The following is a 27,476-nucleotide window of genomic DNA, read 5'->3' on the forward strand; positions in this document are numbered from 1 at the left end:
GACAGAACACGCATTTTCTCTGCACAGTACAGACAGCATCTGGAAGGGACTGCAAGTACATGGGAGGACAGACTTAGAAGTTTAAATTTACTGAAATGGGCTTGAAATAAGATAATACCATATGAACATACCATATGTGCAACGTATCAGTTGCACAAATGCAACATGGAAAATGTGGAGATTAGACAGTATCAGAAATACATGTCTGTGCCATACTGTTGGAAAAACAAGTGACAGACAAACAATGACTCTAAAACAAACTTCACCTTGGAATCTACATTTGTTTCACCTGTAGATATTGACACTTCTGAAAGAGTACTGCACCAAGCCTGGGCACTACACTTCTCTAAAAACACTACAGCAGGGTGAACAAAAAAAGAACCCTGACAATTAAATGTAATGAGAGAAATAATGTGTTGTGTTCAGTTTAGGATTTTCATGCTTCAGTTCTCTCCCACTGCTCAGGATGTTACAATTTCCACATGATTTCCATTACATTACTCATCCTGCATCATAGATAGGTCAGATGAGATTTTCCATATTGCAGCATGGGAAATTTTGTTTTAGAGAAATCCCAGTTCCTTCAACAACCACACAACATTGCTCTTGTGGGGAAATGAAAGTTATAAATGGGACAGCCAGCATCAGAACTAGAACTGAGGCGCAGGGTTCAGATCACCCCCTAAAAAGGGGGGCACAGCTAGTTTCCTTCTTGCCTGCACCCTTTACTTCAATGAATTTACTTTTTACTTCAGAACAAAGGGGAGGCTGTGACCTTCAAGGCATTCTCTCAGTTCCACACGACTTGATTGATAAAGAAAGGACAGAGAGGCACAGCAGTCGTTCAGTAACTTCTACTGTAAAGTGACAGGGAGACAAAACAATCAGTTAAGAAGGAAAAGGAGAGGCAAGAGTGACATACTTAGAGCAAAAAAAGCCAGTGGCAGAAGAGAGTCCCTGCTAACTGAAGAACTCCCAGCACCTGAGAGACCTGGAGTCCAAATGTGCTCATGGGTAACTCTAGCACCCAAAAGAGCTTCAACAGAAGTAAAAGTATGCCTTTTCCTTTTGTGTTAATATGAACCAAACGTACAAAAACCCCCAAAAAATTAAAAGCAACAGATGTCTTGAAGCAGCATAGAAATTTACAATGGCCCATGCTTGTTGGACTCAAGTCAAAAACTTAGAAGAGTTATCAAATACTCATAATATTTTCCTACTGTATGATACTCCACATATCAATGGTTTCAGCTCACTAAGTGCTTAGAAACACTATATCTTCAGAGGAAATGAGTTGGGGTGTTGGTTCAGGAATCTCAGCTCCTCAAACTGAGGGAATGCTACAGAAATGCCTGAAGAAGATAAGTTTGTTTCTGACCAGACAGCTATATATGTGCTATGATGACCAGATGTGATGTTATGTCAATGCCAGTGGGAAGCTAAGGCCACTCTGTACTGTCTCAGAAAGTTTTTTAATGTACTGGAAGCAGGCAGAGTATGCCCTGCTCACACTGCTCCCTGGGGCTGGCAGCAGTCTCCCTCCTCCTGCTCTGCCATCCCCTGCCTTACATAAGCAAAGGTAACCCAGAGGTCACAGCAATTTCTGTCTGAATACATGTCATACAAGATATCTCCTGGCTCAGGAGCCCTTTTCTGTTTGCTTCAGATCCTGCTGCCTGATAAGAGAAGCAGAATCATTTTAGCCTTGAGAATGGACTGTGCTTACAAAGGCACCCCCATCTCCAAGTCCTTAGTTGTCAACAAGCTTGGGCTGGAGGACAAGCACAAGCCATCTGTCCTTCAGTTTGCCATGGAGGCCAAAGAAAAGGGTTTCAATCTTCATCACAAACCAGCATATTTGATATGGAGTTGTCAGCAGTAAACTTCTGATCAACTGGACAAAATGAATTAATTTCTGATTTTATGGGTATAGGCTGAATATTTGCTCCATAGGGCACAGGAGAAAGGAGAAGCCACGAGGCTTCTCACTCCTTTTCTCCCTAGTTCTCCTCCCCGTTAATCAAATCATACCCAGTCATGTGGCATGTATGGTATGGTAGCTACATGTCCAAAGAATCTCCCTCCATTTTGGATATTTTCTCTGTCTATGAGAACCATTCTGCAACTCTCGCTCTCATAACAGCAAGACATCAATCACAGACCAGTCTGTGTCTGCATAAGAGATACAGGTTTGGGAAGGAGAGTTTGAAAGACTACAAAACAGGAAAATCAAAGTGCAAAATCTACAGGTGTTGAAAGAAACCCAGTAATAACCTGCTGGGAGCACACAGATTCACTGGAATGAGATTATGTGCTGTCAGTTTCCATCAGTCCTCTCAACTGATTGCAGCATTTGATACAGGCAAGCAAGATTCTCAGGCGATGGCAGATGAATACTACTCACTTTTTCCATCATTTGAAAGTCATTAGGATGAGAGTGCTGCATGCACCAGAAGCATCAAATTATGCACCCATCACAGGATCAATCCCCATTATCCCCTGGGTTTTTGCAAATGAACATTGCAAATTAAATACTTTAGTGAAAGCACTTACAATTTGTTTTCTTGGTTAGCAATGATTTAATTATGCCCATTTTAAAAACACAAGATAAACAAAAGTTTTTTTTCACACAGCTAACAAATCAGTATTTTACTCCTCCCTTTTACAATTGCAAAATTGTAATGTAAATGCAGAAACTAAAATCCAGTTTTAAAATCATATCTCATTTGGTTGCTATTAAACCTGTTAATATTTGCATTACTAAGGATTACTTGAAACAGTAGGAAAGTACAATTCAAAACAACCAGAAATAGCAGGAAAGGGGGGAAATACAGCAGTACCAATTCTCAAATATTTTTATCCATCTGTACCATATGCAAATCAAGACATGCTCTAGCTTAGGCTCCCAGCCTGTCACAGCACTACACAGATTGCTAGATCAAGGCATTCAGAAGCACAGAATGGGCTGAATAAACTTTTATGATATTTTGATTTTTTGACCAAAGACACAATCTAGAATACCAGGGCAATACAAGTATTCACCAAGCATGGAATAAACAGGATCTGTATGTTTGTCAGCTGACTGTCATAATCTTTAATGTGAAACATAATATCATGCTTTAGGCTTGCTGGATTTCTCTACGGAGCAAAACAATTGATACAAAGAGAATACATCTGGGGAATACATCCCCTCATACAGTATGCTTCAGAGAGATAGCAAAGCTATTCAAGGTGTTGCTATGTACATGAAGATATACAGAACAACAAGCAGAGGAAGCAGAAAAACACTCCACAGCATATAGTTTATGTAAATTGAAACTGAAGTCTGTATACAGAAAATGAGAACAAAATGTAGTATTTATTGAGTTCTATTCACTTGGAACATCAAGCTGGAATTATAATAACAGGTGTTCCCACATATATGCTTGAATGCCAGGAAATTACTTCTCTACAATTTTTGTCTACTACAAAGAATATGCTAGCAATTTATCCCAAAATTAGCATTTCTATGTCTCCAGGCCAGTTTATCTTCTGCTACCATTCCATATACTGTATATACAGCATCTTTCACACAGTTATTAAAAAAACAAAAAAACCAAAAAAGCACCCACCACTCAACAAACTTTTAATAAAACTTGGGAAAAGTAAATCTTTCTAAACAGCAACATCCCCAGATATTACTACAGATAACCACCACACATTACCGCACAAGCGGAAAAGGACAGAAGGCAGGCTTAATACTAGACTTGTGTATTTCCAAAAGGACCTATTTCCATAAAGGATTAAATTGTTTTCTCTCTGTGAAAAAGTACACAAACACTACTGAAAATGGATCTATATGTTCTTAGCCCCTTCATACCCCATTCTATGCAAGGCACTGCAGAGCAGTGCGTCCCCTCTTTCACAGCTGTACACAATCTCCAAAGTAGCTGGTAAGCTGATAGACTCAAAATATTATTTCTGAAGTTCTTTTTGAACCACTATCATATTGCAGAGCAGTAGTCGTAGTTCCAGTTCCACAAGTTGCTTTAGTCCCTAGTCCCAGCAGATCATTAAAACAAGGGAGGCGCTTTATACACTTCATCTTTTAATAAGTTAGAAGCTATGATTCTAAACAAAAAGTCACCCTTGTGGCCCCTTCACAAGCCACATACACTGTCCTAATTGCTTCAAGTAACTAAATTCAGTTGTGTAATTCTGAGCTAATTATTTTTTCCCCCAAGTAGGCAGTCAGGATTTTAATGGAAAATGTGCAGATGTGAATATCCAACTGTGTGCATTCTCTTATGTATATGTTCATGCTTCATAAACCTTCTACCACAATTTAATTTTCACTGGATCATAAATATCTGAAGAAAATTGAACTCAGAGGATTTTCACAGAGTAAACACTTTAAACCTCAGAGCTGGAATCTACTCCCTGCTGTTATGCAAGCAGTTTCAAGCAGTGAAATACATTCTGAGGCTATCAAACACAGGACTTGTCACCTAGTGATTGATTTTTCCATCTTCCCAAACAGGTCACAAATATTTGTTTCAGTCAAGGATTGCATATTCTTATCATCTACCAATGACAAAGCCAATTCTTTTTCCTAGTGGGTCAGATACAAATCAAAACTCAAGACAAACGCTCCACAGTGAATCAATACTCACCAACCAACCACCTCTCTTGAGAGCAGCTAAGCAGCATTTCTGCCATCTGATCTTCCCAGAGGAGTGAGGGACAGCTTTAATTCTGCTTTGCATCCCTTTAGAGCAAACTACTGAAATATTCAGGTAAACATGAATCCAGCCTTTTTCTCCCACCTCACCTTTTTCCCAACCAGAGCTGTCTCCCTCAGATAACTCTAGCAAAGGAAATTTTCACCTTTATGGCCAAATCCCAAACTCCTGTGACAGAATTTACAACTATCAGAAGCAGCTGTTAATAATCCCTCTATAACCTTGCAATGAATTCATGCCTGAATCCAATTCTGCAATCATTACTTCTGAAGCCACAGAACCCCTTTCCTAAGGAGAAAGATCTTTAAAAATATCAGAAAAAGCTGTGTGACTGAGTCATCAGTTTAAGCTGGTTTAATTCCAAAGGTACTTTTGAGAAGTTTGTGTCTGTCCATGTGCTGTCCTAGGGGAAAAATAAATACAGCAACCTCAACAAAAATAACAGAAGAAATAAGTTTTTGTATTGACTGCAAAAGAATAGCTACATTCATTTCAAGGACAGAACTAGGCTGGAAACTAACACAAGAATGTAGTTCCAGTGGAAAGAAGGTGTTTTGACCCTGAGAAGTCTGAAGGTAAAAACACCACAGACAGGATTCTAACCAAGAGTCACTGCTACTTTCCCACAGAGCTGTGAATCAGGATCCCTTAGATGCAATAAACAGCAAAAAGCTCATATACCAGCCAAAAAAAAAACAACAAAAAACCAACAAAAATTTATTCCAAAAGAATATGAAAACGGTATTATCTCTAAAAGATGAAAGGCATATTTGCACTCCAATTTACAATTCTTAAAATCATGCCTATTTTCTCCTTTTTATCTTGTTTTCAAATTATTCTTTTTCCCCAGCCTTCTCAAGAGCTACATTTCTGGGCCTACATGTAGCCAAGCAAAGTCAATTCGAGTACAAAAAACAGCTGACTACCTTAGTCTCTGAAAAACACAGGTGAAGACATCTCTTCAGGAAGGGTGCATACATTTCTGTACTTCTCACCTCCCTAATGCTTACACACCTCGGTGTCAGCCTAGACCTTTATCTGTCATAGTATGTACAAACACTGTAATAAAGAGCCAGCTCTAAGCTTCTCACTTGCAGTCAGCATTGCCAAGTGCAATGCACATGAGGGGCAGCAGAGCAGATGCTTCAGGCAGCCCGCTGAAAAGAAATGAATTTTCAGGAGCCAGGGAAGACAACACCAAGGTGCACGGAAGTTGTGAAAGAAGCATAAAGAAGCCCTTCTGGGGGCTGTGATCAGTGTCCTTTTTGCTCTGAGGTCTCTGGGATAGCTCACTCCAGTAATCTGTGCCCACTATGAAGCCAAAGCAGCTCTTGAGGATTGTTGTGCTACATGGGTGGCTGTGTCTTGAGACAGCTGGGAAGCCAGAGCAACACGCATGTGAGACAACACATACTGTTAAGAAAGCAACATGATGATCTCCTCTCCTTTCCTTTCATGGAGCATTGGGCACTGCTCATGGTCTGCACGCACACAGGTACAAACATGCCCATTCCTGCCTGAGACCTTTCCACACAGAGGCAGACATCCCCATGCTTGGTGCATCCTTGCACCACTATGTGTAGAACCACACACAGGACTTCAGCTGAGGATATGGAAAAAGCTCCTCTATGAGCAGAGGTATGGAAGTGGGAACAGTGAGCAATGGATGAGTGGAACAAATGTGACATGACACTGAGATGCTCTGAGATCTCAGATGCTGAGATCTGTGTGAGAGCACCTCAGTGGCATTTAAATCAGTTCTTCCCAGCAGTTCTTAAATCAGTTCTTCCCAGGAACATGCAACATTAGGATTTCTGTTGGTTTAATTTAGTGCAGACAGAATGCCGGGGTCGGCTGTTGCTTGTCTCTGCCCCAGCACGGGAAAAAGTGGTTCTGGGTAGGCCGCGCTCTCGAAGAAGGAGTCTGGACTCTTGCTTTCGGTCTTCAGTCGAGTTTATTATTTCTTATCTACAAAGATTTTCTGTCTGTCCAGCCGAGGTCTGATCAGCAAGACAGCCAAAGGCACTCTCCCCCGCCCACGAGGCGGTTGTCTCTTTTATAATGAAAATTACGTATTCGATATTTACCTTTACTTCCCAATACTTTCTGCCCTTGTTGGCAAGTGTACTCTTTCTATGAACCAATCCACACATGCCAACATCATCCTGAACATGGATGCCAAGGAGAAGAAAGAAGAAGGACAGGGCACGCCCAAATTCCTCCATCTTGGGACTCCTGATCCATGTACAGAATTCTAGACCCCCCTGTACAATACATAAAACCCCCCTGTACAGTGCATTCTAACTTAAGCTCTAACAAGTGAATAACATCCCCTCACCATTTAGACATGAAATTCTCTCATCTCTTCACTTTCAGGTGTCATTTCTTTAAAAGGATCAAAGTCAAGCCACCAGGTACTTTTGGCAACATTCCAGGGCCTCCGAGCCCCCCAAGGGTTGTCTCAGTAGCTCTGGACATCCGGAGTGATGTACTGAGCTCCCACAACAGAACAACAGCTTTAGCACCCAATTAAACAAACTTTTCTCCACCATCCACTTTGATCTATTCCTCTAACAACTGCCCCAGCTGCCTGTGGTTAAAAGCTACCCCATTGTGTGTCCCAGCTTAACTGTGGTACTTGTTGGCAGTGATGGCCTGGAGGACGAAAGTATAAAGGGGTTAAAATGCGGATACCTCATGGAGACAGTGAGAATCAATAGCAAGTAAGAATGGCAGCTTGGATGTAGGTTTTGGCTCAGGACACTCTCCTAACAACACTGATGAGAGCTACAGCAGCAGTGACCCCTTCCATATGTACCTATAACTGTACCTGTGTATACACACCTGTGCAGCCTGATGCTTAAATTTGTGTTCTAGTATCTGATACTGATTGCCACAAGAGACTTACAGTGTGTCCTGGTATGGCCATTATTCTACCACAGAGAGATAATCAATAGCATTCTTCTCATGACTCCTGAATGCCTACGGGTGCTTTTTCAGCAGCAGATGCAGAATATACATATCCCCACAATGTCCTGGAGAACAGACAGCTAATGGCCAGCTAGATCCAGCTGCATCAGCAATGTCCTGAGGCACGCTGCCACCTGGTTGTAGTTTAGAGAGATGACAGCAAGCACCCTTCACTCCTTCAGCTTCCTTCACAGCAACGTTACCTGGCACCCAGAAAAGTGTTGTTGTGTTTGTTGTTGCAGAGGAGATGAAGGGTGATGAAGGTGCTGGCTATTTATCAGTAGAATCTGGGAGTTCTTCAAGACATGACAATTCACTTTGGATGCGCTGAAAAAAATACTTTTCCCCTTTCAGCTCCTATGGTACAAATGTACTTAAAAACACTATCATTTGATGGGTTCTGGTTTGTCTAGATCATAGATCAATACATGCTTGTCTAAAAACAGAAACAATATTCCACAACAAGCAGGATAACACATCTACACTGCCTAAGTCAGCCTAAAGACTTTATCAAAGTCTGGACTGTGTTGCTCTGGGTAAATTCAGGATAAAACACTGTCACTCACTACACGTAGATGTGAAAAAAACCCCAACCTATAGAAGGCAAAGGAATGAGGAAATTAATCCCTAAGGTGAATGTGGTCTGTTGACATATCTGCCTGTTCAGAACATACTCTGTGCACGTCTTGAAGCTTATACATACATACAAGTTTAATGGATTCAGCTTAAAACAGCCAGTTTTAAGAGCTGTATTTTTACCCACATAACCCTGGATCAAAGTGGCTTAAAAGTATGCAGTCATATAGTTTTATTTCCAGTGATACAGAAACATTCCTGTAATTGACACTGCCCTGTATCATGATCAGTCTCTCACAGTGGTCCTATCCAAGGTACAGGTTGGGCTTTTCATCCTATTTCCTGAGGTATTTGTAGAGTTTATACCAAGAATATGGGAGCAATTACCAAAAGGCAGACAAAGCAAGAGGGCAAGTTAACTAGTAAAAGAACATGAAATTTAAATCATACAACCTTCTTTCTGTGCCTCAGGATAGGATTCCAGATGTTTTGTAAGGAAACAAAAGACAAGACAGTAAGACATCAGGAAATACATCTTAGCACTAATGATTTGAAAGCTCTATTCTTGTAAAATGGAATGATACAGGTCAAAAGTAAGGTGTTCAAAAAGGTTTTAGAAAAAAAGAAATGCTACAGGTGAACTAATTTGTTTATCTTCAATCATTTAAAATGCTTAGAGAATTTACTTAAGAAAACAATACATTCTATTCAGACCTTTCCTGATATCTTTTCTTTTCTGGCTGTCAGCAAGAAGAAAATGTTACCTTATGTCATACAGTCTATTGCTGAGAGACTTGATGGTGCTGTTCATCTCATCCTTTCTTTCCTTCACCTTAATTAGAATTGAAGACTGAAATTGTGTGACTCTCAACACCCAGGAGATAAGTAAATTACAAGGGAAAAACAGCTAAGGGCTTGCCTGCATGTGTTGCACACCAGATAAGGCAACACTCTTTCCTTCCCCTCTGCTATTACACGGTTTCCACTGCAGCATGTTTGGCCACACTAAGATATACAATACCACAAAAGCTATTTATGAACTCTCCTATCAGTGTACAACAGTGGTAACAACACAAGACTGCAGTAACCAGGAACATTTTGACATTTTTCTAAAGGAAACCTTATTTCCTTGATTTCTGCAGGAAAGGGAGGAGCTGCACCAGACCTTCAGGCCTGTGGTTAGAGCACTGATGGAAGACCAAAGCTCTACCTTTGAAGATGAAATATCATTTTGGATGCTCATTTAAAATTATGTTTAATTGATTCACTTGCATAACAAAGGCAGTAGCTTCTGAAAAGTGCTCACCTAAAGGAAGTGAAACCGCTGACACAATGTGACGAGCTGAAAACAAAGTGGTGCAGCTGACACACTCATCTCAGGGACATGGTGCACCCTGATTCTCTTAGATGGCTTCTGCCTAATGCTGTCATGCAAAGGCTCTTCAGAAACCCAGGCATGATTTTCAAAACATCCAGCTCTGGCCATTGATACTGAAAGACACTGAGAGGCTTCACCCGTCACAAAATTCTCTAGAATTTGCTCCTGTATCAGCTTTTTCTGTTTGAGTGAGATAAGAAGAAGAATAGTCACTGTTGTAGCACTTGATGGCCTTGGTAAGTGAAAAATTTATCAATATTTTTCTTTTCTCCCACCCCCCCATGAGAAGTGAAAACAACTATTTTCTAAATTCCTAGAAAAACAAAAAATTCAACGTATTCTCAACAAAATCATACATTATTGTTTAACACTTTAATTTTAATTAAAATAAAACAAAATAAGGTGATTAGAAAAGCAATTTTACCTTCGGTTTTCAGATAAAAAAATCTGACTAATGTTTCATTCATATGGATGGGACAAGGCCACCAAGTCTGCTTTATCTCTTGGAAGAAAATCTGTCTACTTTATATCTCTAAAGATTTGATTGACTTAGCTTTATGTTTTATTCCATGAAGGACATAAACTAAGGTAAACTGGCAGCAGATAATCAGAGGCAGCACCAACCCTCAGCAATAATTTGAGCTGATGTGCACTCCTGGTGTCATGAGGAAGGATGGCAGGCCACTGTAACATCCCCCTTTCCTTCTCTTTCCCACAGTCTCATGTTTCTATTAGCCTTTTGTTGTGGACTGATAATGTTGCATAAACATAAAACTAGCTCTTGTGCCTGTAAATGGAAAAAATATTTCACCTGGTATAAAAAACCATGCTGAGGTACATACTTTATTTTCTTCCTATATTTTTGTGTTGAATACTCTGCTGTATCTTCAGGGGTTTGAGTTCTGACTCCTAGATCATTTGATATAACAAACCAAATAAACAGTCCCCAGATAAATACATGAATGGAAGCTATCACCTTTGCTATTAAAAAAGGGCAATTTAAGTCATACAGTACAGAGAAATAAAATGTTTCAGCTCCTCTCAGACACCATTTGGAAAAGAAATATTGTGTTAGAGGCACACAGGTATAATGGTTTTATTTGCCACAGTTGTAGCAACTAGGTTTATTGCTATACAAGGTGCTAACAAAGACTAGCAGAGCCTGTCTGGTTTTCAAATTATTTTGTGCCTTAGATAGCAATTTTTATACAGCTGCTTTCAGAGCTTCCTCTTTCTTGTTCACCAAATCACTCTGAGAAATATCGCAACAGGAACAAGCAAGTCCTTTTAAAACCATGTTAAGAACTTCAGTGTGAACCGCATCTTTAAATAATGCTCTCCTCTTTAGAAGGAAATTCTGACTCTGAGTTATTCTAAAGTGAAAGACACGAAAAGGTATTTTGATTTGTATTTCATGGGTCTTTCCCAACAGTAATGAGGGCAACCTCCCAGCCCTCCTCCAAGGCCAATGGTTCAATGGTTGTTTTTTCTCCTGCTGTGGGGGAAGAGAGACAGTGAAACTACATGAGTGTCTTGTGGGTCACAGAGATAGTTTGGGGTACAGGTGAGCTCAGCTCATGGTGCTCCCAGCTGTCAAATCCACCTTGTGAACCAAACCCAGAAATCACTTCTTCCCAGACAGACTGGTCACTGCTGCTGCCCATAGCGAAATTCTTCAGCCAAATGAAAACTGGAGGAGAAGGGACAAATCTTTGACATCTTTTTGCCCTTTTCTAGCTCTTTACCTTCTGAAGGTCGTAAACACTTGGTTATCGATGGTAAACAAGGAGACACATCAACCCTTTCTCTTCAAGCCAGCTGGTAGGTAACTAGCAGCACCCAAGCAGGCACTGCACCATCACAACAGGATGACTTCTTATGACTTGCCAACGTTATGACACAATAGAAACTTGATTCAGCAGGATCCTCCTCTTTCCAGATCATGCAGAAACACCACGAACTATAGAAAATGAAAATTGCTGCCCACTGTAACTCAAACAATCAAAAGCCTCAGATGTCGAGCTGGCCCTGCTGTCTTGGAGCACAGGAAAAAACATCTGGCAATACACACATTGCCAAGTTGTTTATTACTGAATCATATTTCATCATACATATCCTAAGCAATCTGTTACTAGGCCCTGATTTATTTAATAACTTAATGGACTTTGAAGAGTTTCCAGAAAAGAATGCAGGACCTCAAGGTTGTGTTGTTATTTTGTTCGAATGAAGCAACAATAGCTGAAAAAACTCTCATAAGTCCTCAGCAGAGGTAGGAAAAAAAAAATTCTGCATTGTGGCAGACCTTGAAATCAGATCAAAGAGCAACTGCAAGGCATCCTCTTCTGAACTGCAAGAGTAGATGAAAAGAATCATTTACCTTTATGTTCATAAAATGAGATTAGATCTATGGCTTGGAGAGACTGGTTCAGAAACAATCATAATCAACAAATCTTTCACAAGATGTAAACTGTTCACTATACAATAGATTTTTGAACTGGATGATTGGAGATTTATTCTGTCATACCTTCAGTCCTGTAATTTTGCATCATCAAAGTGAAACTGAAATACTAGTTTTACCATTAGCTAAATATAAACAGATCTTCTATTTCTGCAGACCATTTTGCATTAAAATATGCCAAAATGTCTTGCAGAGCCCATTAAGTGGCATTCTTTTTTGCAGGAGTGGAAGGTCCAATGATTCTCAGAAAACTGCATTGCCCCCCCCCACCCCAAACCCCAGAATCCTGGAAGAGCCCTCAGGATGCTCTAAGGACTGGGGGCTATGGCAGTTGCAGACCACCAGCCCCTCTTTGGGGTATAAAGACAAGACCTGAGGAGTGTGTTTCTTCTGATGAAGCAAATTTGTCGTTGGTAAGACCACATGCAAGATAAGGTTTGTTATACCTCCCAAAGGCATACTTTGGAGTCTTCTTGGGTCCACACTGGCATCCACTGGCTGCCTCAGGCAGTTGATGTTCCCTCAAACACCCCCCTCTCAGACATGGGGGTGGTAGATTGTGAGAGTGGAGAAGCCCACTGGAAATTAATTTGCCACATGCACTTTGGCACAGGGATGCCCCATGCTGAAGGACCAAGCTGGGCAGTTGGGCAGGCACTGGAAGCACGTGGCAGGCATGGTGGGTGCATGGCACTCTGTGCACAGGGCTGGTGGTGTCAGCACAAACACCCACACAGCTCAACTTTCTCCATAACCGGCTGAGCAACGCAGGCTCAGCAGGTGGCAGAGCCTGGGCATGGTCTTCAGTGACTGAGATCTGAGTATCAGACAAAATCCAGGGCCCAGACTTTCACTAAACACTGGAAGAAACACAGAACTGGGCTCAAAACTCAATGCCTCCTGCTGCTGGTTAAGGAGATGCATCTGAACTCTTTAGTCACCCGGCCTTGATATGGGAGGTCTCAACATGGATCTGAAGAGACCAAAGCTACAATTGTGATGAATACATAATACAATCCCACTGCTAAATCTAGAGAATAAAAGAATAAAACAAATATTTGCTAATCTTTTCAGTTTCAAGGGCAAAGCTGTACAGTTACAGTTCATTCATGCTCTAGGTCTTCTGAAAAGGGGATGGTTATAGTGAATCTGATTAGTTTCTGGTCTCTTTATAAACACAACACACAGTTTTCTCAGTCTGTGCATCCTTATTATTGTGTCAAATAAATGTGATACTCTATCCATCTATACAAAGTACAATATTGTATTACAGTGTTACATCACAGACTGACTTTGGTACAAAACAGCATCCCTTAACCTGAGGGGAGGCATAACACTCAGAACAGATAAAGCAGAAGGACTTATATGTGTACCTTGCATGGAGATCTTTCTGATTTATCCATTTCCAAGTAAATTCATCTAATCATTTAGAAGCAGTGAAGTTAGGATTTAAGTGCAGCTCTAGAGCCCACTAAAGTCATCAGGTACCTCATGGCTTTCTGGAAGCTTTGGATTCAGAGTGCAACAGCTGTTCAAAACCTAAACCTGAGAAAATGGAACGTACAAGAACAAATGGGACTGATCACAACTGCAGATGCACAGCTTGTGGCAGCTTGGTCTACTTGTACTCAGAGAATCTAGGGTACAGGACATGATAGGCTTGGTTTCTGCAAGGAGATGGGGCTAATGCATCCCTTGCAGGGAGCCCAGCTCCTAGTAAGATTTCCCTCATAAACAATTATTTTTCTTTTTCTGTGTTGGAAGGATGCAATAGAGCAGAAGACTAAAAGCTCAACTATCCAAAGCTCTCCATCCTAATGCACTTCTGTAGAGCACAGCAGGGCTTTGAAGAAAGACAAAACCAGGTGAGCATTCAAGTGGTAGAATTTAGAGCCCTGAACAACAAACTGCAAGACAATGCATTTTGTTACATTTCAGATGCTATGCCACTTGCACCTCACAGGCTGAGCGCCTCACCCAGATTCACACATTGATCCTGCAGCAGGATCCATACAAGCATGAAGGCTGACATAACATTAATTACCCGTGCCCATTAGCAGAACCTCTTTCCTGCACAGCTTGTAGCGTCCATAGTAATTTTCCAGGGGATGGACCAAGGGGTGTAACTGAAACAAAATGCCCTCACATGTGAAGCACGGATAATTTATCATTCTCTGTGCTGCATGTTTACTCCTTTGTGCAAATTCTTGTACATTTGTACATCTTTGAGGTAAAAAGTATGATAAAATTAGCACTATTCTTTTTATGATACAGATAGAATTTTTGAAAATCTAATCCTCTGTTAATAATGTGAGGACAATACAAAGGCTGCAAATGCATTAAAAAGTAAACAGCATAAAATTAAGCCAAGTTTTTTAGTGCTGGTGCAATTAGAAGCAGATCAGAGTCTGGTTGTCACAAACTACAATGCTTTGGCAGATGCAATAAGCCCTAGCGAGACATTACATGGTTTTCAGTCTCCTGACCTCACACAAACCTGAGAGATTTTCTACTATAGAGAAATAAACCAACACTCACATACACATACAGTGAGATCTTGTACATAAGTGTAAGCAAGCCTTCGAGGCTGGCAATCAGATATGCTGGAGGCAAGTAAAGCTCAGCCCATCTTTATACCTGGCCATGAATACCAAGGAGAGGGCTGGAAAACTACTGTGTTATTGTATTATACCTGAGACCATACTTAGATGCCAGGGAATGTTAAAACAAACAACTGTGACAAAAGGCTCCTCTTTCTGGCAGAAGAAAAAAAATAAGAGGAAAGAGAAAAGATAGAAGGAAACCACTAGTACACCCCGTGCAATGTTGCGCCTCACCAGCAATATTAGTCTTCCTACAGCTATAAGCCTTCCTGAACACAGGAGGTTGTACAGCCACAGGAAGTCTCTCTTCAGTAACAAACTAAAAACCACTTTCTCTACTTGTATTATCCTGAGCATTTTCTAAATGTTTTCTTTTATATAGGAAAACCCAGCATAATATTTGAAAGGCTTCTTTCTTTGTCTCTCAGTTTCAGCAACATAATGCTAAAGGCAGGAAATACTTTATAAGATAACCTTCTGTCTACATAAAATATGTTTATAAAAAACAAAAACCACACCAGTAACTGCTGCCTCAAAAACACATAAAACAAATTCACACTCTTAAAATTTTAAGTCAAATGAGACTTCAAAACAAAGCTATAATAATTACTCCATTATTATCACACTTCTAATGAGAATATACTCATTTTTGGAAGTCAACTTTTTTTCCTAAAACTTAAAGCCCTTTCTTTCAAAGAATTGAAGAAGTAAAACCATTCCATTCATCAAATAATGCAGTGTGAGAGTGCATAAATGCAAATGTGCTGCTGAGCATGATCAGCACTACACACCTGAGAGTCACAGAGTCTTGTTTAGCTGAGTAAGGTTTCCTGGTTGAGCAGGGAGCTCTGGCATCCAGCCCATGCAATCAGCACACCAGCTTGTCAAGACAGGCTATACATGGTCACAGACATATTTAGATATTTCAGAAGTTTTTTATGACTTACCATATGTGTCTAAAATCACCTCAATCTGGACTGAAATTACTTACCAGAAACTGCTGCAAATGCTGTAGTTACTTTATTTCCCAAATATATATCATTTTGTCATCTAGTAGTTTGTGTAACACCAATAAACCCAACATGCATTGGAGTGTGAATACACTGTTGAAAGTGTTGATGCTGTTGAAAGATTATATCAAGGGCACGGAGAAATACGATTAAGTTCCATGTCAGTGAGTTCTCTTATTTTTGTATAACACATACAGTCACTGTTAGATTTTAAAAAAAAATAGCTTTCTTACAATGAAAGGGAAATATCAACTAAACACAAATAATGTCAAACAGAAGCATAAATCATAGGCAGGTCTGAGAAGCCAATACCTTGTATTGAAGTTGCTATGGATGCCCTGAGGCAGAGCAGCACAGTTCTCTCAAGTGTTATGAAAATAGACAATTGAAGGTACATTGTAAATTTGTTCCAAAATGTGCTCTCCTTCAGCTGGTGTTCAGCATGGTGCTGGCACTGAACCTGTGGCCAGCAAAGCTGTAACCTTCTGTTCCCAAGAAAACCTGACCCAAGTGTGTGAGCTCAGCCATTCAGAAGAAAACACTGCAGTATTCCTTGAATCAGGGAAGGCAGTGATGGGAAGGGTTTCACACGATCCTCCAAGGCAGCTCATGTAGCATCACCTGCATTTTTGGACTCTTTTCTTCTATCACCATATTCTTCCAGTTTTCAGGTTTGTCATCTTACATTGGCTGTAATTTCCATATTTTTGGCTAGATTTAGTTAGCCTAGCTCCCTATGAAAATCAGATTTCCAGGATCAGTCTGTTTATATGTATGTAATAAACTTCTAATGCTGATTCAGGCCAATGAGTAGATATCAAATATTATGAGCTCAAATATGATGTGTATTTTGAAAAACCAGAGTGAAGCATGCCAAGGTTTTGATTTTGTTGGCCAATTAAGTTAAATGAGGCAGCCTGCACGCAGCTGTGGAAATATTTGACAGAACAAAGGCTGTAAGAAAAAGTATAGAAACTGTATAGGATACATGGTAAAACCAGAAAATAGTAGTTCAATTTACTTTTTAAAAACCTATGAATGAAAAGATTCAAGACCATAGGAAACTGAGTTTACACAGCATTCTCTGTAGCCACAGGCCTTGATATACACACTTTTGTGAAAAAGATAAACTTATAGCAACAGCTATATTTAGGCTAATATTAATGATGTGATTTTCATTACTAAGGTTTATTGTCTTCTATAAAAAATGGAATTGCTGCTGGAATCTGAGGGAATTTAACAGCCATGCTGGGCTGTCCATCTCTGCACAATGCTCAATAAAAATGCTGCATAGTGTCTATGTGCCTAAAAGAAATAAAAACAGTCTGTATATGTATAAACTAGTCCAACAGAGAGAGTCAAAACCTAACTAATGGCTCCTGGTTGATTTTAGCCCCAGTGCAATCAGTGGTGGGCTAACACTGGTGATGGTGGTGGTTGTGTGAACTGCACTGAGCAGCAGAGCAGTAACAGCTGAACATCAGTCCCAGCTGCTTCCAACACTTCTCATTCCAGCCCAAATAGTAATTTCCACAAGAAATGGTCTTCTCTGCATTCAGCAGGGCAGCAAAGAAACCCATATTTCCTAATACCCTTTCTGGGAATTCTGCATTGCAGTTGTTGGAAGAAACTGCTAGTTTTATACCTAAAATTTAATTAAAGTATCTCCAGGATTTTTTCTCCTGTAATTTAGTGACATTTCTCTCACAGGCTAACCAGAATTATTTGCACACTGTTATGGCTACTGCAGACAAAAGAGGTCACCAAGCTGCAGCAGTAGCTGTAATTAACACAAGAGTATACGTCAATATGTAATTGACTTCAGAGGGAATTCAGAGCAGCCACACAACCAAGCAGCTCTGACAAGCTTTTGGCATCCAGACAGCAGCTACTCCTGCCACAAGCTGAAACAGGAGCAGGAGGAGACCGACCAGTTTTTTCTGCAAAGATTTTTCTAAGGTCATTGTCCCTGCATGCATGGTCACATCAGATCCATGAAACCCACCCTGCTTAGGGATCCTCAGTTTAGGTGAGCAACAGTGACGGCAGAATTTCAAAGCTCTTGACCAGTCAGCATTATTTACCATGGCTTGAGTGACAGGACTGCAGGACTAGGCCTGAAGAATATGCGTTGCAGCTACAAAGATGTTAGATTGTGCCATTGGGTAGGAATGGAACATCTCAGCACAAACAGGAGCCTTAGGCAGTCATACAAGGAATTTGGGAGGAATGGACTTGGAGCATGATTTTTTGCCCTTGAGAGCAATGTGCTGGGTAATTGTACAGAAGGAACAGCTCTTCTTTGAGAAGCACGCTAATAACCACATTTTTTAATCTGTAATTAGTTCCAATAGTGAAAGGTATAGTGCACCACCTGCTCCAATCAGAAACACACACAGCGACCACTTAAGAAAGAGCCCAGCCAGATGCACATGGTGTTTTGCAAGGGTGGGACACATCCCTATTCTGAAATGAACCATAAGGTGGCACTGCTTTAAAACATTACCTGAGAAGATTTTTCCTGACATTTTTTATGCTCTACAAAACCCCATAGAGTTCTCACTTTTAATTTAAGTGAATCAAGTCATCCTACAGAAACAGCAGTGATACAGTGAGAGTGTACATAATTGGCATCTGTACTTTCACACATATTATTTTCTCAGAAATCACTACGTTTTGTTATGAAAACCAAAATGTCTCAGATACTTTCGTTCAAGTACTGCAACACCCATTTCAAAATTTATGTTTGTGTGTGTAACAGCCAGACCCGTCTTCCCTTTATACAACCTCTGACATGTAAGACCATAAAGATTCTGCTCTTTCTCTGTGCATGGCAACAGCCAACAAAGACACTTCTGACAAGTTGTTTTCTAGTTCACATCTAATGTGCAGGACAAGCTGTCAGATAAATACAGTCTTTCCAAGTGGAGTTGCAGGAAGTTCCTAGTGGTTATGGTAAAATCAACTGAGATACCCTGTGTCTATTGTTTTGCTGCTATATTAGACCTGGCCACCATTTTAAATGAATGGTGAAAGGGACATAAAGCAACCTATAAAAAGGAGACTATGACAGTCTGAGAGAGTTTAGTAGAAGAGCGTGATGTGTGATTCTTAACAAACTTCCTGAATGCAAAAATAAGGACCCTTCTAAATCTCCAAATCCCATGGGCACAGAGAACCAGCTGCTGGTTTTGGGCCAGGGTACAGTACCAGTTTTACATAGCACAAGAAGAAGAAACGGGTCAGAAAATAAATGCTCACCAACTGCAAAACCTTCTGCTGGGTTGTCTTGTAAGAGCCTAACTGATCTGAAAATAACAAGGCCATGAGGGCCATGAGTTCAGGTCCCCTTTGGTCTTCTGTATCCAGCCAGCCTCCTGCCCTGCAAAGAACTCCTCAGCTTTCAGGCAGTCCTTTGCAATGAACAATGTAAGGTCTTTAAATCACTGTTATTTTTGCAGTCTCCACCACAAAGTATGGCTCGCCCACCTCCAGCTACCACATGCTATGCAGAAGAACACATTAGGAAGAGATAGCAGAACTACCTGAGCTTAGCTTTAGATATTTTCCTTCTTACAGGTACTTTTGATTTAGCTTTACATCCCAGTAGTGACCTCGCACTGGCACCCTTTCAACCAATGGATCAAAGTGTTCAAAAAGCCAGTGAGGTGATGGACAGGCCACAGACCCCTTTCCAAGTTAACTGCATGGTAGAATGATAATCCAGACTGCAGCTGACTTCAGGATGTGCAATTGCCAGTGAATTGACCCAGGCTGCGTGTTGACAGAGAAACATCATCTATTCATTGATGCATCTCTTTGGATTCATGTATTCACTCTGCCCATGGAGCAGAAGACACACTCAATACACAGCCTGGCAGAATGCAAAGCAGTTGAGAAACAACTGGAGAGACACCACAACTGTCCACACATATCTACATGAGGAAGTTCTCACTATCACTGTACCTGCACTTCAAATGGGAGAAAAGGCTACTTCATATCAAGCATGTAAACACAGATCCCATCAGAGTGCAGTGACTCAGATGATTTTGAGCTGATCCCTACCATTCTGGCAAGGTAATGGGAAGCTCATTTCAACTTCAGTTGGCTGAAAAACCTTCTATGGATTTAAAAACCAAAAGACAGCAATAGTGGGAGACATGAGGATGGATGAACTTGTGAATATCAACATTCAGAGTTAATAAGATTCTACCAGTAAGATTCATATGCTGAGTTTTAGTCCTTTTTTCCCTATTTTGATCATCCAAGATAGTCTCTATTTCAAATATACCATAGGAGCAGTAATTAATTCAAATTAAGTGGGATTTTCTCTAAATGAGAAGAGCAAGAAGAACTTTTCAGAACATTCCAAGCTTCAAACCTTAACAAAAAAGAGAAGTATTTATCTCTAAAACTTTAAAATACAACTTTTAGAGAAAGCAAGATCTTTTTTTTTTTTTAAGTCTGCAAGTACACTGTGGAATGACACACTGGCTCTCTTTGAGAAGTAGGCTACCAAATTCTCCTTTTCTGTCCCCAGTCATAGCTAACTGAATACTATCAGTGGCAGTGAGAAGCTCTTGGACTTACTTGACTTTTACAGATCTTTTTGAGTTGGATACTACCAGCAGTTACCAAACTGGAGCCCAAACATTAAATACTATTAAATCCTTTGAATTCAATACAGAAGCACTTTGATTATACCCACTTTGTGCCATCCTAGTTGAGGTCATGACTCTTAATGCTCATCATATTGAATATTCCTGCCATATTCAGAAAGCTTGATTATCAAAATTATCCTTTGTCCTTTGTGTCTCATGGATAATTGAAGTTTATACATTTCATACAAAACAGGTTTTGTACTTCAGTAAATAGATCTGTCTGTATTTCCACAATGTAATTCCTGAACATAATCTGTGCAGTTTACATGCTCATGGCTGAATGGCATGATTATGGTAACTACAGAGTAAACTGGGCTTTAAGTCAAAACTTCTAGAAACCTACAAATCCAGTGGCAGGGATCCAGCTTTGGAAGAAGATTGATTTTCTGTGCTCCAAACAGGCATGCAAAATGGCATCATTTTGTTACGTTATTCAAGATGTTTAGCTGAACAACAATTTACTCGTCTAACTTACACTGGCCACTAATCATCACCTGTTTTTAGCAAGAGGGAAAGTCCAGAAGACAAATCATACACAGCTCAGTTGGTTTAAACTAGTACTACAAAAATGTGAAACACAGATGTGAATTCTTAGTCTGTTGTAGCAATGCAATGTAGGAGGCTTAAACAGAGTAAGTTCAGCATGTGAGTGCACATACCTCCTTTTCTAGATACTGGTGAGGACTACACAGAAGTTCTCAATATTAATTCAATCCCATGTGTTTACTCCAAACAGTACTTGTGAGGCAATAGACTCACTGTAAGACAACCAAAGTCTGAGGGAAAACCAAACATTTTACTCATTGACCAGCCCATCTTCTTGGGAAGCACCCACAGAGAGGATAGGAAGGTTCACAACTGCCAAAGCATCTCAGGAGTCTTGTTCCTAGGTAGGAGCATGTACCACTGGCTAACAGAAAATTCTCAAATATAGCATTAGTGAAAACTGGGACATCCCCTGCCCCTTTGTTTCCAGGAAGACAGTGGATAGATTAATCTAGTCCAGCACTTTGAGTAATTTTTGTCCCTCTTTCACACCTCATTATCTGAAGAGCATCCTAGCAGCATAAGATAGCTGAGAGACACCTGTACCCAAAGTCCTATTCACAAGGCAATGCCATGCAGAGGTGATGGCTCTGAGGGGCCTTTCAGGAAAGAAGTGGCAAAGTGGGGTGCTGTGAGAGAGAGGGGGAAGAAAACATCTGATAGCTGCCTCACCCACTGACTGCAGGGAACATGGAGCAGCAGTGAAGGCCAGAGAAGGGGACCAGAGAGTAAGCCATGAAGGAATTGGGAAGAGCTACACAAATTTCACATAGCAGGAGATGGGCACCAGAGCTAAGGAAGCCAGACACAGAGCCTGGAGGTAATTCTGAAAGGGTGCACCACCAGTGGATGCACCCCAAGAGACAGCAGTATGACTGAAGCAGGGAGGCAGTGTTTGTGGGAGCACCTCCTTTGGAAGGAGAACAGAAAAGGAAATGCCCACAGAAATAGTTATCATGGAGCAAAGGAAAAATGCCCTTTGTAGCTTCTGAAACAATGTTACTGTGAGCAAATTAACCTGATCAGCCTTTGAACAAACTGATGTGTCAGACTGTACAGTTCAGATAAGTTGAGTAGAAATGTGCATCAGAATCAGCAGGGATACAGCTAGTGAGGTTTATGCCATTTAAAATGCCTCAGAAGGGTAGTTTCATGGATATTTCAATATGCAGATACTTAATTTGATCAGAAATGTAATTATCTGTGTCCTAGTTCTTCAGTATACCTGAGTATTTCCTTATAAGATACTACTCCACATGAATTTCTAGATTTATGCTATATAAATGCATACATAAAAGTCTTGAATTATGTTCACTGAAAGCTGATCAGAAAACATTGGTGCTACCAGTAAAAGAAATACCTTAAGGTGTTTGCATTAGTAATCCTGACTAGGTATTCATTTTTACCTTAGCTTTTATTCATGAAAGAAGATCCTCCCCTCCAAAAAGCAAGTTACTTTATTGAGCTAGAATTAGTTTACAGACTTCACTTGAAAAACTTAATTCATCATCCTGATTTCTACCCTTTAGTGGTCAATATATTTCCACACATGCACTGCTCTAAACCATTAATCCACCTGTGGGAAGGCAGCTTCCATAGGGGTGCCTGGTTGAAGTGAGTTTAGCTCTTGGCAGGATTAAGCCCTATGAAGCAGAAGTAGTTTACAACACAGGGGAGGTCAGAGTACAGTAATTCTCTACATGAGGCTGCAGATTATATCTCATGTGGCAGGTTGCCAAGGAGCTGCTAGGAGCAGAGAACAAATACAGATGGGAGGAGGTGGATGCACCAAGGGTAGAATTACACTGAAATGGCATTGGCTGCGAAGTGTGACAATAACAAGTCATAGGAGAGGACAAAGACCAGGACTTACAGTGACCAGGAAAGGATGCTCCAGCAGAACTAGCAGAAGAGTCCCTGAAGGTCCTAGAAATGCTTCATCCAATGGCTGAATTTTACACCATAGCTCTGTCAGCATCCTCAGCCCCAAAGCACTCCTCTTCAGCAACTCTCTCCTCCCAGCTATTGCCCAGAGACCCAAGGCCCACTCCTCATGTGTTCTGAAGGTGCTGTCCCTTTCCCTCTCCTCCATCCTTCTTTTCAAACTGAGTTATGGGGAAGGAGAACTCACATGAGAAAAGTCTAAAATTGCTAAACAAGCTATAAAAAAACCCCTTAGTAAGCTCAGTGATAGATATAAAATTTTCACAGCTTTCCCCTGCAGAATCATTCAGCTATTTCAAAGCTGCACTCATTTCCCAAGCACTAGTTAAGGAACATCTCTTTGCTCAGGAGAGCACTGATGCATGTGCCTACACAAGTGTATGCTTTTACAACCCAGCAACTTAGAAAGGCAATTTCCAGTTAGCTAGGATAAAACAGTCATTTAAAACTATAGGTTTTCCTCTTGGTTTCTCTGGCAATCTTTGCACAAGAAAATTTTCTCTCTTGCCCTCCCATGTACTACAGTGATAATACATATTTACATCACTTCATGGTGGTGTCCTGAGGCTTTATTAACTCTTATAAGCACTCTGAAGATAAGAAGTCCTCCAAGCATTAAGTTCTATCAAGGCAAGGGCTTTTTAATGCACACTCAGCCACGAGGTGAGTACCTGTACTATTCCACCACTCTCGTTAGCATCTCTAAAGCTGTTTGCCAAAATCTGTCCTGTGGAGCAGCAGGAGCACTGTACAGTCCCAGGGGACTGAACCATTCAAATCAGTAAGGTTAACAGTGCTGATCTCAAGCACAGCAAAAATACTAAGAACACACACATACTTTAAAAATTCCTACAGAAGCAGTGCTGAGTAAGAAAATGTGCTTATGAAATCAAAATGGACCCCAGAAGCAAAAAACAAATTAAGTGACTGGGGAAATTATTGCTTTTTCTTCATTTGATTCAATGCCATGACTCCCTTTGATTCAGTGATTTGTGTCTTCCATTTCTAAATTGTATTCTGTCTAAATATAGTTATCACAGAGAACAGAAAACCCAGCCTGAACACCTGAGCCCTTGTTACAGGCAGACTATTCTGGAGGTGGCAGATCAGCACACCAGAACCAGCATTCCAAAACCACCTCCAGTGTGCTCAGCGTTGCTGACAATAATGACACCAGCACTTGATTCATCAGGCAGCTCCTCTTCCTCTCCCCTGTCCCACCTCACCCATGGAAACCTGGTCCACACACAGTCCCTGGACCTAGAGCTGGAAACAGGAGCTCTCTGGTTGACCTCTCAGGCACAGACAGTCTTTTTTCATCTGTCCCCACAGTGTCACAGTTTGAAGTGATCTCTCATCCAAATTCACTGAGGAACCACACCTGGGAAACCAGAGCAGGCAGGGCAGGTTCCAATAAACTCGAGCCAGCAGCTCTTGAGGACATATGAAGTGAGGCACAGCTACCCCCCACCCAAAGAGTCGTGGGTTTGTCCCCTGAGCATCGGGATCTACTCTGGCTCCACTAGCTGTGCACACAGGAGGCACAAGCACCCTCTGCAAGTGCTAATAATGTGTGTTATTCTTACAGCAGCATTCTTAAAGCACTGTTTCCTCTGCCCAGCTTGTCAAACCACCAGCTTGCCCTCTCTTGACAGCAGTTCTAAAACTGTACACCCATCTCTGAGAGGCTCTAGCAGAAGAATGTCATAGGGGATCCATAACTCAACATCAAGCAGTGCAAAAGCAGGTCAGGACACATGCTGGCACTGCTCTGAGCCCCCCTGGGGTCAGAGTGGCTGTGGTGTCAGGGACAAGGTTCAACCTGACTGCAGCTGTCCAGGACACCTGCAGGCAGCTGCTCTCCCTCTCTGCATGGGTCAGCAGCAGGAGTTGCATTTCTGTGCTCTCTGCCTTGCACTGCTGGATATGGGACCCAGGGAAAAAAGGGATTTTAGGCACCAGTGTGGAATTCCTAACCTTTTAAGAGCCAGCAAAGAAAATATGGTCACTCATAAGTCTGAATGCTAGTTTGTCACAGAATTTATATGATTTCTGCAATTCTAGGAAACATTTCTTTAATGAAAACATTCTGTCACCACCTGTCAGGAATAAATTTAGGCAAAGAAAACAAGACAATATTGAACTAGAAGGCAGGATCTTGCAAAACATCAGAGCTGATTCATCCCTTCCCATTCCTCCCTCCCATCCTACTCCAGGCACCATGCCGAGAATACATTAACTTAACTTGCCTGGGGATTTACATTAGATTACTATCCATTACCAGGGACTTCAGATTCCTTTATTCTCCACCAATAAAGGAAGACAGAACTGAATAAAAGTAACTTCACCTTTTTTTTCAGTTATTCAATTTCTGTAGTCTGGTAGCTGAGGCGCCAAGTACAAAAGCCTTGACTACTCAGTCCCACCCCTAGAACAGTATGTCAGTGTATTAGGATACAAATCTGTTATTTTTGTCTCAACATGCATGAATTACCCGAGTATTATATATGGAGATACACATTCTTGCTTGCTAAATCTGCACTCCTACTTTTTAGAATCTGAAAACAGTAGTTGAAACAAGTCACCTGTTGTAGGATTAAGTTAAAAATTACTCTTTCTTGCATAAAAAACCCCTCTTGAATCACACATTAAAAGAATGAATGATAAATAACTATCAGAAAACAGAGGCTTTTATTATCACCCAAGGCTAGGGATATTTTATTCTTTACACCCTCGACTCATTCTACACAATTTCTGCAATGACAGCACTCAGAATTACAGCCTAGAAAGCTCTCTGGCTAGACTTTTCCCCAGTAATTAAAAAATTTGAAATTTACTCATGTAATATAACACTCACCACCCTTCAGAAGGACCCTTTCCCTGCTCCTTTCCCTCATTCATTCAGTCCTGTGCTCAGCTGCCCTCCTGCAAGTCACAAAAGCACAGTTTGCCCAGACAAATAGTTGACTTGGCAGCAGCAAGTGGCACTGAAAGCCTTGACAACCAGCCCTGCTTTCAACATCAGAGAAGGGAACAGAAAAAAGAAAATATCATTGAATCTAACCTTTGACTAAACACCTCCATGCCAACTTAACTATATCACTAGTGCCACGTCCAGTCGTTTGTTGAACACCTCCAGGGAGGGTGACTCCACCACTTCCCTGGGCAGTCCATTCCAATATTTGACAACACTTTCAATGAAGAAGTTCTTCATGATATCCAACCTGAACATCCTCTGGTGCAGCTTGAGGCTCTGTCTTCTTGTCCTGTCGCTGGCTGCCTGGGAGAAGAGGCTGACCCCACCTGGCTACAGCCTCCTTTAGATGGTTGCAGAGAGTGATGAGATTCCTTCTTGAGCCTCCTTTTCTGCAGGCCAAACACGCCCAGCTCCCTCAGGCACTCCTCACAAGACTCACTCTCCTGGCCTTTCACCAGCTCTGTTGCCTTGTCTGGGCACTCAGCACCTTGCAGTGAGGAGCTCAGAACTGGACACAGGATTTGAGGTGTGCCCTCACCAATGCCCACAACAAAGGGACAAGCACTGCCCTGGGCCTGCTGGCCACGCTATCTGTGAAACAGGCTCTAACTCTCAGGAAGATCCAAACAGATTGAATCTAAGAGGCAAAAAAGCAATGGCAAGTATATTTCTTCAGGCTTAATCAAAAAAAGCAAGTAAAAAGATTAAAAATGTCCTTTATTTTTGAGCAAATCAATATTTATCATACATCCATTCACACTCATTAACTCAAGTAGGCCAGTACCAAAGGTTTGCCACCAGGGGATACATCCTTTTTAAACAGTTAATGGAGTTTTAATTAATTGTGTTACCTGAAAGTACATCTTGACAAAAAGTAAGATAATTGAAATGCATTAAAAAGTGTGTTTATTCATCTGTCCATTAATAAGCTGAAAAAGACAATGAGAACATGTAACAAAACTGTTTTTAGAACACCTGAAAAGAACGGAGAACTACTAGGAGACTTGCAAATTAGACAAATAATTGTATGCTAGCAAATGCCAAGATGAACAATAATAAAACAAACAAACAAACCACGAAAACGACACGAAGAAAACCCCAAATCCAATAAACTAACTAATTTACAAATAAAAAGATAAAAAGTAGCATATCTGAATCAAACTATCAAGCATTAATTCTGTATTGCTGCAGGGGGAAAATGATTTCTTTTTCTCCTGGAAAATATTTTAATTTCCCATAAAGGAGAATAAAGAAATTTAAGCTTGCTTTTTTTTTTTTCAAATAGAGGTTACTTTTTCATTGGAATAATATTTTTCTCAGAAATATATTTTCTGGGTTTTGTTTGTTTGTTTTTTTGTTTGTTTTTTTTTAATAAAAACCTTATTTTCTATTTCAAAACATTTTTTAGAAGAACAATATGGGCTAATGAAGCATTTTCTTTTATGATGGTTTCTGGCATTCAAGGTCAAGTTCAACTACATTAAATATAGTGGCTTAAGACTAATTGCTCAGAAGCAGGAAAACAGCAACCAGAGAGCCTGTGTCCTGATTTTAAAGGTCCTGAAGCCTCATCAGGCCTGTCAAGATATGCACAGATGTTGTAGCAGGGCAGAAAAGGGGAGCTTTAGTCAT

The 27,476-nt window shown here is 40.7% G+C and overlaps 1 protein-coding gene across 5 annotated transcripts in view; it reads right to left on the reverse strand.

Moving 5' to 3' along the window:
- TMCC3 (transmembrane and coiled-coil domain family 3) overlaps positions 1-27,476 on the reverse strand; it is a 134,213-nt gene that overhangs the window by 100,031 nt on the left and 6,706 nt on the right. The window contains exon 1 of one of the 5 annotated variants that reach the window (XM_064419755.1): positions 9,032-9,143. The exons of 1 other annotated variant lie outside the window; for it this stretch is intronic. Coding sequence is in view for 1 of the 4 variants with exons in the window: in XM_064419747.1 (XP_064275817.1) it covers positions 4,653-4,745 (93 nt within the window). In the remaining 3 variants the exon portion in view is untranslated. Of the gene's footprint in view, positions 1-4,652; positions 5,080-9,031; positions 9,144-27,476 lie in introns of those variants that run through there. 3 more of the 5 variants (XM_064419754.1, XM_064419747.1, XM_064419752.1) reach the window with 3 other exon arrangements.

This window comes from Passer domesticus, chromosome 5, assembly GCF_036417665.1.
Source record: "Passer domesticus isolate bPasDom1 chromosome 5, bPasDom1.hap1, whole genome shotgun sequence".
Lineage (NCBI taxonomy): Eukaryota > Metazoa > Chordata > Aves > Passeriformes > Passeridae > Passer > Passer domesticus.